The 17067-nt window shown below is 61.6% G+C and overlaps 2 protein-coding genes across 2 annotated transcripts; one reads left to right on the top strand and one right to left on the bottom strand.

Moving 5' to 3' along the window:
- Window positions 1–2629: 2629 nt before the first annotated feature.
- On the bottom strand, window positions 2630–8902 carry CALY (calcyon neuron specific vesicular protein). Its single transcript, XM_055118909.1, has 5 exons — window positions 8687–8902; window positions 4145–4285; window positions 3660–3773; window positions 3250–3363; window positions 2630–3028 (listed from the first exon to the last, which is right to left on the bottom strand). Exons 1-5 carry the CDS (start codon window positions 8873–8875, stop codon window positions 2756–2758), a joined length of 831 nt encoding a protein of 276 aa, XP_054974884.1. The 5' UTR covers window positions 8876–8902; the 3' UTR covers window positions 2630–2755.
- Window positions 8903–14207: 5305 nt separating this feature from the next.
- Window positions 14208–16767, top strand: PRAP1 (proline rich acidic protein 1). Its single transcript, XM_012934803.2, has 5 exons — window positions 14208–14218; window positions 15928–15991; window positions 16107–16153; window positions 16343–16440; window positions 16553–16767. The coding sequence occupies exons 1-5, from the start codon at window positions 14208–14210 to the stop codon at window positions 16765–16767; spliced, it is 435 nt and encodes a 144-aa protein (XP_012790257.2).
- The last annotated feature ends 300 nt before the right edge of the window (window positions 16768–17067 follow it).

Raw genomic sequence — 17067 nt, 5'->3', positions numbered from 1 at the left:
GACTCCGAGTGCAAGACTTGACCTGGCCAGGGCCACTGGCCTCCTGAGCCTGGGGTGATGGGCAAAGGGCAGGACAGGCAGAGGGATTGCAGCTGGCAGCTGCCTGCCTGCAGGGCCAGCAGGACCAGCTGCGGCCCCACCCCACGTGCCAGAACAGGGTCGCCCTCTGCCCTCCCCTTGGGCCCCTCAGGACCCAGCCCTGACCCGGAGGCCTCTCCTGGGCAGTGTCTGCGGCTGGCCTGGAGCTGGCCTGAGCTGCTGAGTGTCCTATGCCTGTGGACGAATCCCGGGCAGACAGGTGCCGACACCCTTCAGGGCCTGGGCCTCCTCTCCCCTGAGGGAGTCTGTCTGCAGGCAGCCCCCATGGTGGTGGCCAGCTGCACGCGGTGCTGGGGTGCCCTGGCGCTGCCTGGCAGCTCTGCCCTGTCCTTGCCCAGCCCCAGCCCGGCGGCAGAGGGCCTGTCGTGGGGTCTAGGCCACGTCCTGATCCCCGGGGATTCCTCTGAGAGCTTTGTTGGTAATGCCCCGAGGGGACAGACCGGGTCTCTGCTGGTCCTTGCCTAACTCCCCCATCCCCATCTGCCCAGCCCATCTGTCTGAGGGTATACTCCCCGGTGGCATCCTGGGAGCAGTGGTTCTGCCCGCTCAGTGCCCTGCCGGGTCCCCGGTGTCTCTACCCTGGCCCTGCTCTGAGGGTGGCCTGCACTCGTGCGTGGGCAACTTCATGGTGCACCCACCCGGGACACCGGCGAACGAGCCCAACCTGTCAGCTGAGCAGACACTGTGGGTTCCGTAGGCTCCGGGGCAGTAGCCCTGGCCACACACATGCCCACAGCCCTGCCCAAGAGCCCAGCCAGGTGGTCCCGAGGCACCTTCCAGACCAGCTGTGCTCCAGGAGCTGGGCACCTCTACAGAGCATCTGGGTGTGCGTCCATGAGGTAATCTGATTGGTCCTTGTGCTCGTCTTAATGTGGGGCCGAGCCAATCAGACACGAGGGGCGGGGCCATGCACGGTGTAGGTACAGCCGCTCACCCCTGTGGTCCTGGAAGGGAACTGGGATTCTGGAGCAGCTGCGGTGTGGCAGGTTCCTGGCTGGTCACTGTCCTAAACAGAGGCCACTGCTGATGTCTGCTGCCTGACACTGAAGGCAGGGCTGATTGGAGGACAATCTTACACAGGCTCCCCCAGAGCCACTTTAGCTGCTGTCGCTGACCTTGGTTCCAGCAGGGCAGAAAGTTTTCTGTGGTGGCTAGTGAGCCCCAGTGTGGTCCCTGAGTTATCTGGCCTCACTGCTCACCTGAGTAGGGACTGCAGGTTGGACAGACCCTCGGGAGCCCTGGTGCAGTGTGAAGAGACCCTCGTTCTGTGTGGAGAATATACTTGCCCAACCTCAGAGCTGTAGCCACCTCCTGCAGCCCGTAGCTCCCCGGGTGCGGTCAGTGTCTGCTGCCTGTGAGTGTTCCTGTGTAGAGAATATACTTGCCCAACCTCAGAGCTGCAGTCACCTCCTGCAGCCCGTAGCTCCCGATTGCGGTCAGTGTCTGCTGCCTGAGTGTTTCTGTGTGGAGAATATACTTGCCCAACCTCAGAGCTGTAGCCACCTCCTGCAGCCCGTAGCTCCCGGAGAGCGGTCAGTGTCTGCTGCCTGTGAGTATGTCCTCATCTGGGGAGTTGGGAGCTGGAGTCATTCCCACCCAGAGCAAGTGACACTTTCCTCGGGTGTCAGTCTGTGTGGTGAGGTGAGGGGTGTGGCATGTGGGGGTTTATGGATGAGGTGGTGTGGAAGGGGCCTGTCCCTCTTCACTGGGCACCCCTGTGGGTGGATGGCAGGATCCCAAGTCTCCAGGGTGCATGCCCCTTAGTCTCCCTGTCCCTGGCTTCATGTCCTGAGCTCCTGCCCACCAGGTGGGCCTCTGTGGGGCTGGGTCCTATTAACTAGGTTGGGTGGAGAGTGGGTGTGGAGTCTCAGGCTGGCAGAGGTTTTGAGACCCTCAGACCTCCCACTCCCCTCAGGCGCCAAGGGAAGGGAAACGGGCCCTGAGAAAGTGGGGGTGCAGCAGGTGTCCAGTGGGGTGAGGTGTGCGCCCAGTGGGGCGAGGCGGGTGCCCAGTGGGGCACTGGGTGCCCAGTGGGGCGAGGTGGGTGCCCAGTGGGGTGAGGTGGGTGCCCAGTGGGGCAAGGTGGGTGCCCAGTGGGGTGAGGCGGGTGCCCAGTGGGGTGAGGTGGGTGCCCAGTGGGGCGAGGCGGGTGCCCAGTGGGGTGAGGTGGGTGCCCAGTGGGGCGCTGGGTGCCCAGTGGGGCGAGGTGGGTGCCCAGTGGGGCGAGGCGGGTGCCCAGTGGGGTGAGGCGGGTGCCCAGTGGGGCGCTGGGTGCCCAGTGGTGTGAGGAGGGTGCCCAGTGGGGCGCTGGGTGCCCAGTGGGGTGAGGCGGGTGCCCAGTGGGGCGCTGAGTGCCCAGTGGGGTGAGGAGGGTGCCCAGTGGGGCGCTGGGTGCCCAGTGGTGTGAGGAGGGTGCCCAGTGGGGCGAGGCGGGTGCCCAGTGGGGCACTGTATGTCCAGTGGTGTGAGGAGGGTGCCCACAGGTGCCCAGTGGGGCCCGGCGTACCATCGGGCATGGGCGCGGCAGGCGGCGGGTGTGAATCTTTATTCAGAGACAAGTGGCGAAGCGGGGCTGCAGGGGGGGCGTGGGGGGCGCGGGGCACTGCACAGAGGCGGGTCCGGTGCGCTGGGCAGCCGAGGGCGAGGGGCGCGGGCGTCACTGGGGGCTCGGGGGCGGCGCACTCCCCGCCTTCCCCACAGTATCCCCAGTGGAGGGTCTCCCGGGGGGCCCGGAGGGCGCAGGCGCGGGGGTGGGCGCCTTGGGCCCCTCCTTGCCGGCTCGGGAGCTGCGTCCCCAGGCCGGCCCGTCAGCGCCATGCTTGCGGCCCATCGGGAGGGCGCCCATGGCAGCCAGGATGCTGCGGTGCCTCTCGGGGTCCAGCTCGGTGTAGTACATCTCCAGGGTCACGGGGGTGCAGATCTTGTGGTGCTGGGGGCGGAGGGAGGGGCAGTGGTCTCCGTGCACTGCAGGGGAGGGGTCCCAGCCCCACCCTCGGGACCGGCTCTGGTAAAGCGCAGAGACCTCAGGGCCAGCAGGGGGGAGAGGACGGTGTGTGGACCCCTCTGTCCCCAGGCCCTGCTTAGGGTGTGGGGGGACGGGGGGCTGGGCAGCATCCCCCAGGAAGCCTCCCGCCCACCTGGGCTCCTTACCCGGAGCAGGAAGCCGTCGGGGCAGGTGAACTGGTCGTACCAGATGGCCTTGTACATGATCAGAACACAGCCCAGCAGTGCCATGGTGAAGGCGATCATCCGGGCCGTGGGCAGCTGCCGGGAGACAGGGGTTCGGGATGGGGGCCAGTCAGTGGCTTCGGGGGAGGGGCACACAGGCTTCCAGCTTAGAAAGGCCGGAAACAGTGCCAGGCACCACCCTGGGCAGAAGCCACCTTGGTGAGCCAAGGGCCAAGGCAGGGGTCGGTGCAAGTGTCACCAAGGAGCAGAGAGTGAGGCCTGTGAACCCTCAGGAGGACACCAGGACCAGGGGCAAACAGAGCCCAGCTCGAAGCTGCCCACAGAGGCCGCTGTGCCCCTCCCCCGCCCTGCCTTCCTGGGGGGCGTGTTACCCTGCGCCCCTCCTCTGAGTCACTGCCGCTCAGCTTCTGGGCCTCCAGGTCGGGGAAGCTCTTGGCCCCATCCGGAGAGGACAGCTGGAATTCCGTCTGCGTCTTGATGACCACCTTCAGAGAGAGAACACCTCGGTCTGGGCTGGAAGGGCCAGGACCCACGCCCCACCTGGCCACTCGAGGTCAGAGGCGGCCCTGGCCTGCAGCTGAGGCCACTCAGCACCATTCCAGGAGCTCGTGGCCAACTCAGGGGCTCCGGCCTGCTCCTCCCTGCCCACACCTCCTCAGCCCTGCAGACAGCAGCCAGAGCCAGGAAAAGAAGTCCCGGGGCCAGGGGCGATGGGGTCCCAGCTCCCCGGTGACCCACAGGACAGGGGCACAGCCCAGATTTCCTGCTTCTTGCTCCACTGCCCTTGAGGGCAGGCCCTGTGATGCACAGTTCACCCCACACTCGTGCTCCCGTGCAGGCTGCTCGGTGCCCTCACCTGCTCCGGGAACGGTGGCTGCAGCTGGCTGACATCCAGGGGGCTGATGAGAGGGACACTGTCCACGGCAGCCCCGTCCAGGTCCCCGGGCTCTTTGCCCGGCTTCCCAGAGAAGCTGCAGCCCAGCTTCACCATGGTGTCCTGTGGGGGGCAGACACGAGTCACTTCCCAGTGGCACCTGGGCCCTCCGCCTGGCGTGCATCGGCCAGATGTGCCTCTGTCCAGACAGTCCCTCCATCCAGTCCCTGCCCCCTCCTGGAGGTGCTTCTGCCCGGACACGCCCACTACCGGAGCTGCAGGCGTGGCCATCTCCCTGGAAGACCAGTTCATGGCCCTGTCTTCTTCCTGGCCCTGCAGGGGCCTTGGCCTTGGCCATCCCACCAATGCCCTGTGACCCACAGAGCTATGGCTGCTCTTTGGTTCAGAGCCTGGAGAGGTGAGAGGACTCAGGAGACAGGAACCAGGCCCCCAGCCCCGCTGCTTGGAGAGAGCCCCTCAGCGAAGCCCTGCACCCCGACAGTCAGTCAGCCTCTGGTGGTCCTGGGGGTCGGGCCCAGGGTTGCCGTGAGCTGCCTCCCCAGCCCCTTAGTTACCTGCTCTGTTGGAGGCTCGGGTTCGACCCAGGCAGCCCTGCTCCACGTGCAGGAAGCTGCAGAGCTGGACATGCCCCACTCTGCCGGTACCAACATCCACAGGGCTCACCGGCCCCCGTGGAGGTGGGGAGGGGCGGCCTGGGAAAGGCAGCTGGAGGTAAGGGTCACCATTTTCCCTGCCCCCACAAAGTGGGAGGGAGAGGGAGAAGTCACTGCAGACAGTGACTTCCTAATTCTCTTTCCCAAAGAGTCAAAAAATAAACCCACTGAGCCAAAATCCAAAGCTCCCAGCCTCCAAGAAAGAGCCTGTTTGGCTGAAGTCTCCCAGCACCAAAGGAGACAAAGTGAGTTCACAGAAAGCCCTGGGGACAGGAAGGAGCCCGTCTCCGAAGCCTCAGCCTCCTTCTCCCGGCTCTGGCACTAGAGACCCCACCAACGGTCTGCAAGTCTGGGAAAAGCCACTGTGTTTTCTTTTTCTTTTTTACTGGGGGAAGCGCCTATCAGGTGGTGCTCAGGGCTTACTCCCGGCTCTGCCGTCTGTTCAGAGACTGGAGAAAGGAAGGGGTCACTCCGGGCAGGCTTGCGGGACCATATGGGATGCTGGGGATCCAACCTGGGTTGGCCACGTGCAAGGCAAGGGCTCTGCCCGCTGTGCTCTCTGGCCTCTTCCCACGGGCTGCATGGACTTGACGCTGTTCGACATCTGCCAGCAGACCCAGGACCAGGGACCCTCCCAGCCTCGCTGATGGAAACTGCCGGTGCGAGTCCTTAGGTCCTGGACAGAGTGCCTGGCACAGCCCTGTATGCCGTGGCCCTGGAAAGCTTAGCAGGACACAGGGCAGAGAGATGGGTAAGAAACTCAGGGCTGGGGCAGCTTTGGTGTCCTCTCACCCACAGGGGCCACCACCAGCGGGTGGAAAGTGTCCACGGAAACAGAGGGGCCCCTGAGGGGGTGCGGAGGGGAGGGTCAGGGCTCTGGAAGACCCCGTGCCTGAAGTATCATCCCTGGATTTATCTGTGGAATGTGTAAAGCCCCAGCAAAACTCACTGTGGGCTTGACAAGCACTTGGTTGCCTGTGGAGGGCGGTGGCAGGGCATGCAGGCAGGGAGGCGCCAGGGGACCAGGGGCGCAGGCCCAGCCAGGTGACCTGCCTGTCCTGAGCTGTGCTGGCCTGGTCTCAGCAGTGAAGGAAGAGTCGGGGTCGTGTTCGTGCCGGCAGGAGGGAGCCCTGGGTTCCAGCCCCGACACCACAGGCTCCGGAGTACCGCTGGGCATGGCCCAAGAGCCCAAAATGATCAACGAACGACTGGAAAGAAAATGGCCTCGTGCCTATCCAAGGGCCTGCAGAGGACAGGGACTGGTGCGAGGGAGGGGACACAGGCACCTGCGGTCAGGGCCAGCACTGTCCAGGGTCCATGGAGTGAGTCTGCAGAGGTCACAGCCCTTCACAGGTTAGGATGGAGGGGCGTGAGCAAGCCCTTCCCAGGTTAGGGTGGAGGGGCGTGAGCAAGCCCTTCACAGGTTAGGGTGGAGGGGCGTGAGCAAGCCCTTCCCAGGTTAGGGTGGAGGGGCGTGAGCAAGCCCTTCACAGGTTAGGGTGGAGGGGCGTGAGCAAGCCCTTCCCAGGTTAGGGTGGAGGGGCGTGAGCAAGCCCCCGGCCCCAGATGCTGGAGGTGGTGAGGAGGCTGACGGGACAGAGCCCGTCCCCTGCTCCTGGCTCCAGGACTACAACAAAGCGGTGGCCGGAAGTCTGTCATGTGGGGGTCAGAGGCCCAGCAGACACAGGAACAACCAGGTGGGTTTGCCAGCAGGATGAGCCGACAACCTGCAGAATGCTGGCCGGGGCCTCGAGGGGCTCAGGGGCTCAATCGGAGGTGGCAGTCAGGACCTGCATGAGATAGGGGAAGCGCCCCGGCCCACCAGGCCCGGAGAGAAGGTGCAGACTCACCCTCCTGCACCCCCACGCCCCCCTCCCGGGGACCCTGTGCAGGGCCTTGGCAGCCCCTACCTGGAGCCGAACACAGAGCTCAACAGCCACAAAAGTGAAGTTGGCGCAAAGGAAGTTTCTAGAACAGTGCAGTGGGGTTTGAAGTGATGTGGGGAGGCCTGGGGGTGTGGGGGGGGGCGATGGCCGGGGGTATCCGAGCTCCACCTGGTGTGGGAGTCTCAGGCTGTGTGGGGGTCTCAGTCTGTGTGGGTCTCAGGCTTTGTATGGGGGTCTCAGGTTGTGGGGGGCTCAGGCTGTGTGTGGGTTTAGGCTGAGTGGGCTCAAGCTGTGTGGGGGTGTCTCAGGCTATGTGGGGGCTCAGACTGTATGTGGGGGGGCTCAAGCTGTGGGGGGGCTCTCAGGCTGTGTGTGGGTTCAGGCTAGGGGGCTCAGGCTGTGTTGGGGGCTCAGGCTGTGGGGGGTTTCAGGCTGTGTTGGGGGCTCAGGCTGGGGGGAGGCTCAGGCTGTGTGGGGGGCTCAGGCTGTGGGGGAGCTCGGGCTGTGTGGGGGGCTCAGGCTGGGGGGAGGCTCAGGCTGCGTGGGGGTTCAGACTGTGTGGGAGGTGAAGGCTGTGGGGGGACTCAGGCTGTGGGGGGACTCAGGCTGTGTGGGGGTTCAGGCTAGGGGACTCAGGCTGTGTGTGGGTTTCAGGCTGTGTGTGGGACTCAGACTGTGGGGGGGAGGGAGGGGTCCTCAGGCTGTGTGGGGGTTCAGGCTATGGGGGGTTTCAGGCTGTGTGGGGGGCTCAGGCTGTGGGGGGTCCTCAGGCCGTTTGGGGGTTCAGGCTGCGTGGGAGGTGCAGGCAGTGGGGGGGGGCTCAGGCTGTGTGGAGATCTCAGGCCATGTGGGGATTCAGGCTGTATGGGGGCTTAAGCTAGGGGGGCTCAGGCTGTGTGTGTCTCAGGCTGTGTGGGGGGCTCAGGCTGTGTGTGGGGGCTCAGACTATGGGGGGGTTCAGACTGTGTGGGGGAGGGAGGAGTCCTCAGGCCGTGTGGGGGTCTCAGGCCGTGTGGGGGCTCAGGGGGGGAGGGTCACGCAGGCAGGTGTGAGCAGGAACTAACTGCTTGCCAAAGTGTGGGCTCTGGCCGAGGGTCGCTTGGGCCGTGGAGGGGGTGGTCCGGGGCCCTGCGAGGACTCGGGGCCTGCGGGAAGGGTCCTGCTCTGTGCTGTGTCCCCGGCGGGCCCTGCGGACAGCGGGACGCCCCGCCCGCCCCCGCCCCACCGAGAGCAGACCCCTGGGGATGAGTCCGCAGGGCGGGGCGCCGGGGCCGGAGGGTCTCCCCTCCTCCAGCCCCCGAGCCCGGCGCCGACGTCCGCTTGACGTCACCGCGGTTCCATGGCAACGGCGAGGGCGGGGCCCTCCCGGCCAGGCTCGCTCCAGGTCCACTCCAGGCGGGCGGCTGCCGGGGGCCGCCTCCCGCCGCGGACCCCCGGGAAGGCCTGCGCGCCGCCCCGCGTCCTGGCGCTCGGGGGGGGGGGGGCGCCGAGCGGGGCCGTGTCGGGGGTGGGCGGGCGCCGGGGTGCGGGCCGGGGGCGCAGGCGACGGAGCCCGCCACCAATCGCGGTGTCCACTCGGGGCCGCGGACAGGTGACCCCCGGCCCCCCAAGGGCAAGCGCGCGACCACCTGTGCGCACCGGGACCTGTGGCTGCGGCCGCTGCTGCCCCGACCCCGCCGGCCCCGCCAGGCCACGCCGGCCCCACGCGGGAAGGACCACTGCCCCGCGGGGTCTCGACGCCCCCTCTGTCCCCCACGGGCCGTGGGAAAGGCCCCCCGCCCCGGGACCCCCGCCCCCGGCAGTCGGGCCTGCTGGCAGCGGCGCCCGCTGGAGGGTCGCCCCCGCCGCCTCTGCAGAGCCCGGGCTGCGCGCGGACCCCGAGCCCCCTCCCCACCGCCGGGGCGGCCGGGACCCCGGGCCCCCGGGCCCCCCGGGGCCGCGGCGCCTGGCGCCCGCGCCCTCACCGCTCGCTGGGCAGGAAGGTGCGGCGGCTCCGGGCGCTCCGCAGCTGCTGCAGGCGCCGCGGCGGGGCAGGATGCGGAGGAAGATGCGGTTCCAGACGCTTCGCAGCCGCAGCCAGGCGGGGCGGGGGAGGGCCGAGCCCCAGACCGAGGCTGCGGTTGCCAGGGAAATGTGGGGGGAGGGGAGCCCATTCCACCGCCTCCGCCCGCCCCCCACGTGACCCCATCACAGCCAGACGCAGACCCCTCGCCTCTCGCACAGCCCTCACACACCCTCGCGCATGCACCGCGCGCACACACACACCACACACACCTACACACGCACTACATACACAGGCACCACACACCACCCACCACACATATCATCACACACACATGCACCACCAGTCACACATGACCACACACACCCTACACATGCACCGCACACCCTCACACACCACACAGCCCTTATAACGCACCACACACAACCACACATTCTCACACATGCACCATACAACCTTCCCACGCTCTCACACACAGCCTCACATGCACCACACACCCCTCATACATGTGCCATGCCCTCACATATGCAACACATACCACACACACCCTTCTAATGCACCAAACACTCCTCACATAGGCACCATCCACAACCACACATGCACCATAAAATTGTCACACATCCACACACATGCAACACCCACACCATCACTCCACACACGTGCCATACACAACCATGCACATCACACACACACTCACATCACACTCTCACATGCACCACAGACACCTCATAGGTACTATATACCTCACAATGTACCAGACACCCTCACATACATCATACACACCCTCACACATGCTCCACCACACTCATATGTACCATATAGGTGCACACATGAACTGCATACACCATTACACATGCACCACACCCCCACATGCATACACTTAACCATGCACTGCACAATTCACACATGAACTGTATATGTCACACACATGCGCACTGTGCACACCTCAAACACTTCACATATGTATCACAGACACCTGATACAATTCACCCACATACTGTACATACATCACAGTCACTTCACTTATGCTTCACACATAACAATCATACATACTTCACACATGCCATACACCTCACACATGCATTACATGCATTGTACACAGCCCTCACGATGTGCTGTACACACTTCACATATTACCATACATCACACACCCCACACATGCAGCACATACACTCATCTCAGATGTTTCATCCTTTACAGGTGCATCACACCCTCCCATTTGCACCATGCACAACTACACGTACACTACACACACCCTCGCACATACACCACACATGCACCACACAACGGTCATATACACCACACACACCCTCACTTGCCCTATAAACCTCACAATGCATGGAAACAATTCCACACCTCTCTCACAGCACCACACACACTTCACAGCCACTCCCCCTCCTGACACACATGCACATATGCATAGTCCACACCTCACACACTTGTCCAGTATTTGGCATATGGTAAATGCTTAATAGGTATTTGTCAAGAGAGTGAGTGTGGATTTAATGGGGCTGGAGCAATAGCACAGCGGGTAGGGTGTTTGCCTTGTACTTGGCTGACCCGGGTTCGATTCCCAGCATCCCATACAGTCCTCTGAGCACTGCCAGGAGTAATTCCTAGTGCAAAACCAGGAGTAACACCTGTGCATTGCCAGGTGTGACCCGAAAAGAAAAAAAAAAAGAGAGAGTGAGTGTGGATTTAAATGAATGAATGTGTGTGTGGGGGGGGTGCTGACTCAGGAAACAGATGAGTGAGCATATGATCAGTTAGTGAATGGATGAGTGAATGTCTGAGTGAATGAATAAATGAGTGTGTGACTGTGAGTGACTGAACAAGTCAGCATGACCTGACAGAGTGAGTGAATGTGAGTGTGTGTGTTCAGGTCGACAGGACCCTCCAGGGTAAGGCCGTGGCCTGTGTGGCTGAGGGACACGTGTGGTGCTGAGCAGCTGGCATGCTGGTGTGCTGTTTTGTGCGGCACTGTTGGCTTTGGCGTATCTGGTCTGGTGTCTGTTGTGGTGTGGGCCTGTGCGGTGTGGCACTGTCTGGTGTGGTGTGTCTGCTGCATGTTGCTGCACCCTCCCACAAATCTTGGGAATGCAGGCTCGAGTGTTCCGTGCAGGTGGGACAGGAAGTCGCATCCTCCCTGCCGCTCTGAGGCCTTGCCCTGCCCTTTGTTGTCGGTGTGATGGCGTGGCTGGGGGCTCGCACTCTTAGTGGTGGTGCTCACCGGATCACGCGGTAGGTGGTGGCACTCACACCCTCCCAGTGTGGAGCTTGCCAGCGTTGCTGTGCCCGTGTCTCATTGCCCTGTATCTGTTTGCTTTCTGTTTGGGGGCCACGCCGGTCTTGGTGGTCGGGAGGGAATGAGGACATCCCACCTGCAAGCACCCTGACCTGGCGCACTGTCTCTCCAGCCCTCATTTTCTTTTCATTTCCTTTCTTCAAATTGGATGTCTACTTGTCTTTAAGATATGAGCTAAAACAGGCTTTCTTTTTCTTTCTTTTTATTTTCTTTCTTTTCTGATTGAATCACTTTGAGATACAGTTGCTAAGTTGTTCATGACTGGGTATCAGTCACACAATGTTCCAGTACCTGTCCCTTCACCAGTGTACATTTATTTCCCTTCACCAATGTCCCCAGTTCCTTCCCGCCATAACCCCACCGACCCCCGAAGTCTGTCTCTGTGGCAGACACTCTTTCTCTCTCTCTGTCTCTCTCCTCTCTTTCTTTTTTTTTTTTTTTGCAAGGCAAACGCCCTACCCGCTGTGCTATCGCTCCAGCCCTTCTCTTTCTTTCTTTTAGGCATTGTGGTTTGCAATACATATACTGAAAGCTTATCATATTTGTCCCTTTATCTATTTTCAGCACTTAGTTCTTGTCCAGAGTGATCATTTCTGTCATCATTATAGTCGTCCCTTCTGTACCCTAATTGATGTTCCCCGCTCGCCCCATCCCCATCACTTGTGACAAGCTTCTAACCACAGACCAGTCCTCCTGGCCCAAGTCAATACTGTCCTTGGGTATTAGTCTCTTACTATGTTTTTTTTTTATATCCCACAAATGAGACACACTATGTCTGTCCCTCTCCCTTGGACTCATTTCACTCAGCATGATATTCTCCACATCTATCCATGTATAACACATTTTATGACTGTCCAAGTGGTGCAGCCTTTTTGGAAAATAATATGGGCATTTCTAAAAAACTAGAAATTGAGCTTCCATATAACCCAGCAACACTACTTCTGGGAATACACCCTGGGGTCCCGGACACAGCAGAAATGTCATCTGCATTTCTATGTTTATTGCAGGACTTTTCCACAATAGCCAGAATCTAGAGACAACCAACCTGAGTACCTGAGAACTGATGACTGGATAAAGAAACTTTATCCATGTAGTATTCCACCTACACAGTGGAATACTCTGCAGCCATCAGGAAAAATGAAGTCATGAAATTAGCTAAGATTATCTTGTACTGAAATATACTTTTTTTTTTTTTTTGGTCACACCTGGTGATACTCAGGGGTTACTTACTGATGGATCTTTACTCGGAAATTCTCCTGGCAGTGCTTGGGGACCATGGGATGTTGGGAATCAAATCCCGGTTGGCCATGTGCAAGGCAAACACCCTATTTGATGTATTATCTCTCCAGCCCTGAAATATGCACTCTTTTAATTCTTCCAGTGACTAAGATTTTTTGATATTGTGTTTTTTAATTTTATAATTAAAAAATTTATTTTTTTGGGGGGTCACATCTGGTAGTGCTCAGGTGTTACTCCTGACTTCTGGTGATGCTTGGGGGACCATAGGGGATGCCAGGGATCAAACCTGGGTCAGCTACATGCAAAGCTGACCTGCTATACTACCTGTACTGTTTTACCTGCTGTACTATCGCGCCAACCTCATAATTTGATTCTATGGAAAAATTTAAAGGCCAGGAGAGATAGTACAGTGGGTAGGACACTTGTCTTGCACACGGCCAACCCAGGTTTGATTTCTGGCACCTTATATGGTTCCCACCTCCCAGCCTGCCAGGAGCCTTGAGCCCCCCCACCAGAAAAATATAAATTGTTTAATATGATTTAAGTCAGGAAGGAGAGATATAGTACAGCATTAAGGTGCTGCCTTGCACGTGGCTGACCCCAGCTAACCTGGCCCTGAGCATTGTGAGGAGTTACCTGGAGTAACCCCTGGGCACAAAGGGTTATTTATCTTCACATCCTCTCCTCCTTCATATCCTCTCCCTTAAATGTGGTACACACCCACTAGGCTTTAGTTTGCTGAGTGCCCCTCCTGGGACCGCGTGGAAGCGCAGTTTCTCTTCTCTGTTTCCCGTTTGCCTCTTATCTGTCTTGCAACTTTGCTTATTTGTTTGTGTTGGGGTCACACCAGCAGTGCTTGGGTTACTCCAGGCTCAGTGCTCGAGGGCTACTCCTGAGGGTGCTCAGAGGAGCATATGGTTTCAGGCAGGCTCCGGCCCACTGTGCTCTCTCCAGCCCATGTTGTAAGTTAACTTGGGAAGCAGCTGCCATGTGTGAAGAGTGGAGGAGGCCTGGAAAGGAGGAGGCTGGATGAGAATTGGCACTCACTGCTCCATTTCTCTAATTCTAAAATGATTAAGATGGATAAAGGTCTACTGGTCACACCCAGGCCCACACACACTCATACAGCCCCTAGACATCACACACAAAGATGGTTAGATGTGGACACACAATGATGTTTCACATCAGACACACTCACACCACCCCTCTCTCTCGGATCAAACCCTGGACTCTGCCCCCTGATGCTCCCTGTGGCACCAGGGTTTGCCCCTCTGTCTCTCTGGGCCCCTGGGGTGCGGCGTTACCTCTGCTGCTTTTCTTCTTAGGCCCCCGTGTCTGAAGCTGTTAGGCCTAGACATCAGATGTGGGGCCCCTCTCTTCATTCTCGGTCAGTGTTGGTGCCTTTCCCTTCCTGCCTGCGTGCCCCTCCCAGCCTCTAAGCTGACCTGGTGGCGGCAGCAGCTCCAGAGAGGCCTCTGGCCCCCCTTCCCAGTTCCTCCAAGTCTGGGAGTGTGGAGCTGGCTGGAGGTCCCCGAGGCTCCTGGCAAGTTCTGCACATTCTGCCTCGCTGCACCCTCTGGCTCTGCCCTTCTGCCAGCAGGGCCCCAGCAGCCCGGGGGGCAGGGGTGTGGTGGTGTGGGCGATGAGGTTGGTGGTGCAGGTGATGGGGAGGCTGGTGGGCAGGGGTATGGAGGTGTGGGAGGGGCAGGGGTGTGGTGTTCAGGTGACAGGGAGGCAGATGGGCAGGAGGGCAGAGGTGTGGCTGTGCGGGCGACAGGGAGGCCCGTACTAAGTGACAGCAGGAGGCTGGCCCGACCTCTGCCCAGACACACCCAGAGGCCTGGGCCGGAGGAACAGAGCCAGAGCTTGCACTGCTCAAGGAAGGACCAGCTCAGGGACATCAGCCTCAAGTCTGCTCTGCCCCAGGAAGGGACCCACCATGAGGAGGAGGTAACGCCACGCGCCCGGCCCTCGCGGGTTCTGCCTGGGAGTTGTCTAATGTGGGCCGCTGGGTGGAGATGGGGTGTCTGTTTGGGAGGGACCCCGGTCCCACTCAGGAGCAGGCCCAGAGAGGGGGGAGCTGAGACGGTCCGGTGGGGGCTAGGGTGAGCGGCGGCCTCAGAGCTGGGGGTTCTGGGTCTCCCGCCAGGCCCTGGACAAGGAGCCGCTGCTGTGCCAGGACCCGTACTGGGTCCTGCTGTGCCTCGGGAGCACCCGGCTGTCAGGGTCTCTGCAAACGTCTGGAACCCCAAAGGCAGTCTGCGAGGGGCCGCCCCGGGTGGGAGCACCACGTGTGAGATGCAGGTGCCGGTGGGGGCTGGGGGCAGGCAGTGCCCGGTCCGGGGCCCTCCTGCCCAGTGCTGAGTCATCTACAGGCACAAAGGTCTGTGGGTGCTCCTGAGCACTGCTCACCCCAGAGCCCCGCCCCGCCCCTGGCACCCTGGAAGACAAATCTTTCCTCAGGGCTGAAGACCTGTGTCCACAGCCCTGCTCAGGAGAAACAGAAACAAACCCACCCACTACAGTGTGTCAGGGTTGTGACCGGAGTGGAAGGGGCTGGGTTCACTTAGGCTGCCTTGCTGCTGGCGGGGCGCAGACACATTCCCGCTGTGGGGCTCGCACACGAGTACAAGCACACATGCACACACACCCCGACACACCACTTCAGTGCTCACACGCGTGCAGGCACACACGTACACCCACACACCTGCCATTGCGGGGCTCACACACACGTGCGCACACGCACATACACACTAGCTTCTGTGGGGCTCACGTGCATGCAAGCACACACGCACGCAGACTCACATACATGCACACACTTGCTGCTGTGGTGCGGACATGCACACACACACATGCCCATGCACACACGTGTGCACAATCTCACCAGCTGTGACAGCCACCGGCTGGCACTTGCTCACAGGGACTCACACTCAGTGTTGAGACTGAGACACAGTGGAGGCTGTGGTGCTCACGTCTCTCTCACGGCAGTGCTCACACGGCTGCAGAGCCGACAAGAGTCACACACAGAGCACAGCTGCGCACTGCATACACGTGCATACCACACAGGTGTACACACACCCTGCCTGAAAACATGCACATGCACAAATGTGTACAGGGCAGATACAGCACCCTGCTTGCATGTGGCCATTGCACACACGTGTACACATGCCTGCACGCCACACTGGCACAAGCAGCCTGCCTGCATGTCCGCTGGCCTCTGCCCTCCTGACTGCCGTCCTGGGTGATGTCACAGTCACCTCTGTCCCGTCTCCCGCATCTGCTACCTTTGCCCTTTGCTCCGCAGACCCATATGAGGCCCGGGCCTGCTGTTCCATCAGCCAACCTGGGTCCCCAGGGGGTCCTGCCCTGGCACAGACCATATCCCTCCCCGTCCCCCAGTCCTGGAACGCAGTACGGCACAGGCCTGGCCAGGAGGGGTCCTAGTGGCAGCTTGGGGCACGCCCCCGCACTCTCGGCTCACCCAGGCCTCACCTGGGTGGTGCCAGTGTCAGCTGCAAATGGGATCTGTTGGGTAGGGCCACAGGGGTAGGCCCGTGGGCCCGACCTGAGACTCTCCCAGGGTTCCCGTGGTCCTACGCCACCTTCCAGGCTGACGGGGGAGAGCAGCCCCCACCCCCAGCTCCCTCCTCTGTCCACAGGCTCCTGTTCACAGTCCCGCTGGTCCTGCTGCTCTGGGAAACGGGCGCAGCCACGACACCCCAGGTGCGTGTGGCTCCCCAGGCCTGGCGGTGCTGCGCCAGGTGTCCACGACGTCAGGGGGCTGGGTTGGGGTGGTCTCACGCTCTGTGCATCACGCCAGGCCATGCTTCTCTCTCAGGCCCTCAAGACCAAAGGCACCGGGAGCCCCGAGCAGGACACAGTGCAGTGAGCGTCCCCTGCAGAGTGGGAGTGTTGGGGACGAGAGCTCTGGGGGGATGCCCAGTCCCCAGTCCCCACATGGCCAGTCGGTCTCCCCATGGTGGGGGCGGTCTGGCTGCGGCTGGAGGGAACCAGCTGTGCAGGGCACCCCTGCCCCGGGCTCCCATGCTGGGCTGTGACCTGCTGTGTTCGCAGGGCCCGGGACCCGCTGGGGGAGGACCATCCGCTCTGGGGCTTGATGCACTTGGGGCTGCTCCCGGCCATGAAGCTCCTCGCTGAGGCCCAGCAGCAAGGTGAGGGTCGGCCCTGGGAGGGGGCGAGGTGAGGGTGGATGAGGGGTCTGTTGGGGCGGGGGACCGGCCCTGAGCCTGGGAGGGATGTGTGGCCCCCCCTTCCTGTCCCCAGGCACTGTGACCACCATGGACTCGGAGGACCTCCTCGCCAAGCTGCGGAGGCCCCTGCAGGGCCCTGAACCCGACCGGGACCCCCTGCACCACTCCCTGCCCGAGGGATCCTGGGAGGAGTCAGAACCGGAGCCACAGGCACCACTGAGACGCGTGGTGCTTGCAGGGCCCGAGGAAGACCGAGACCACCTCTACCACGGGAGTGGGGACTCCTAGGGCCATGGCCCCTCTTGGGCACAATAAAGCTGTAGAAAGGGCGTGTGTCTTCAGAGGGACCGGCGGGCACTCATCCTCACCCCCACCCAGCACTGGGGTGGGGCGAGGCAGTAGCAGCCTCCACAGACAAGCAGCTCTGGGCCCCAGGAAGGGGCCAGGGGAGGGGGCCCAGTGGTGGGTCCCCAGGGACCCCAGAGCTGCTCTTCGTGGGGTAGGGGTGGGGTCCAGCCTGCACCATCAGGCTGGGTCCTGTTGGCCATCTGTGCCCCGGGCAGTCCTCACCAGGTCTAGTGCAGGACC

Source organism: Sorex araneus, chromosome 11 (genome assembly GCF_027595985.1).
Source record: "Sorex araneus isolate mSorAra2 chromosome 11, mSorAra2.pri, whole genome shotgun sequence".
NCBI lineage: Eukaryota > Metazoa > Chordata > Mammalia > Eulipotyphla > Soricidae > Sorex > Sorex araneus.
The sequence above is the reverse complement of the archived record's forward strand: the minus strand, read 5'-3'. Positions and strand labels throughout refer to the sequence as shown.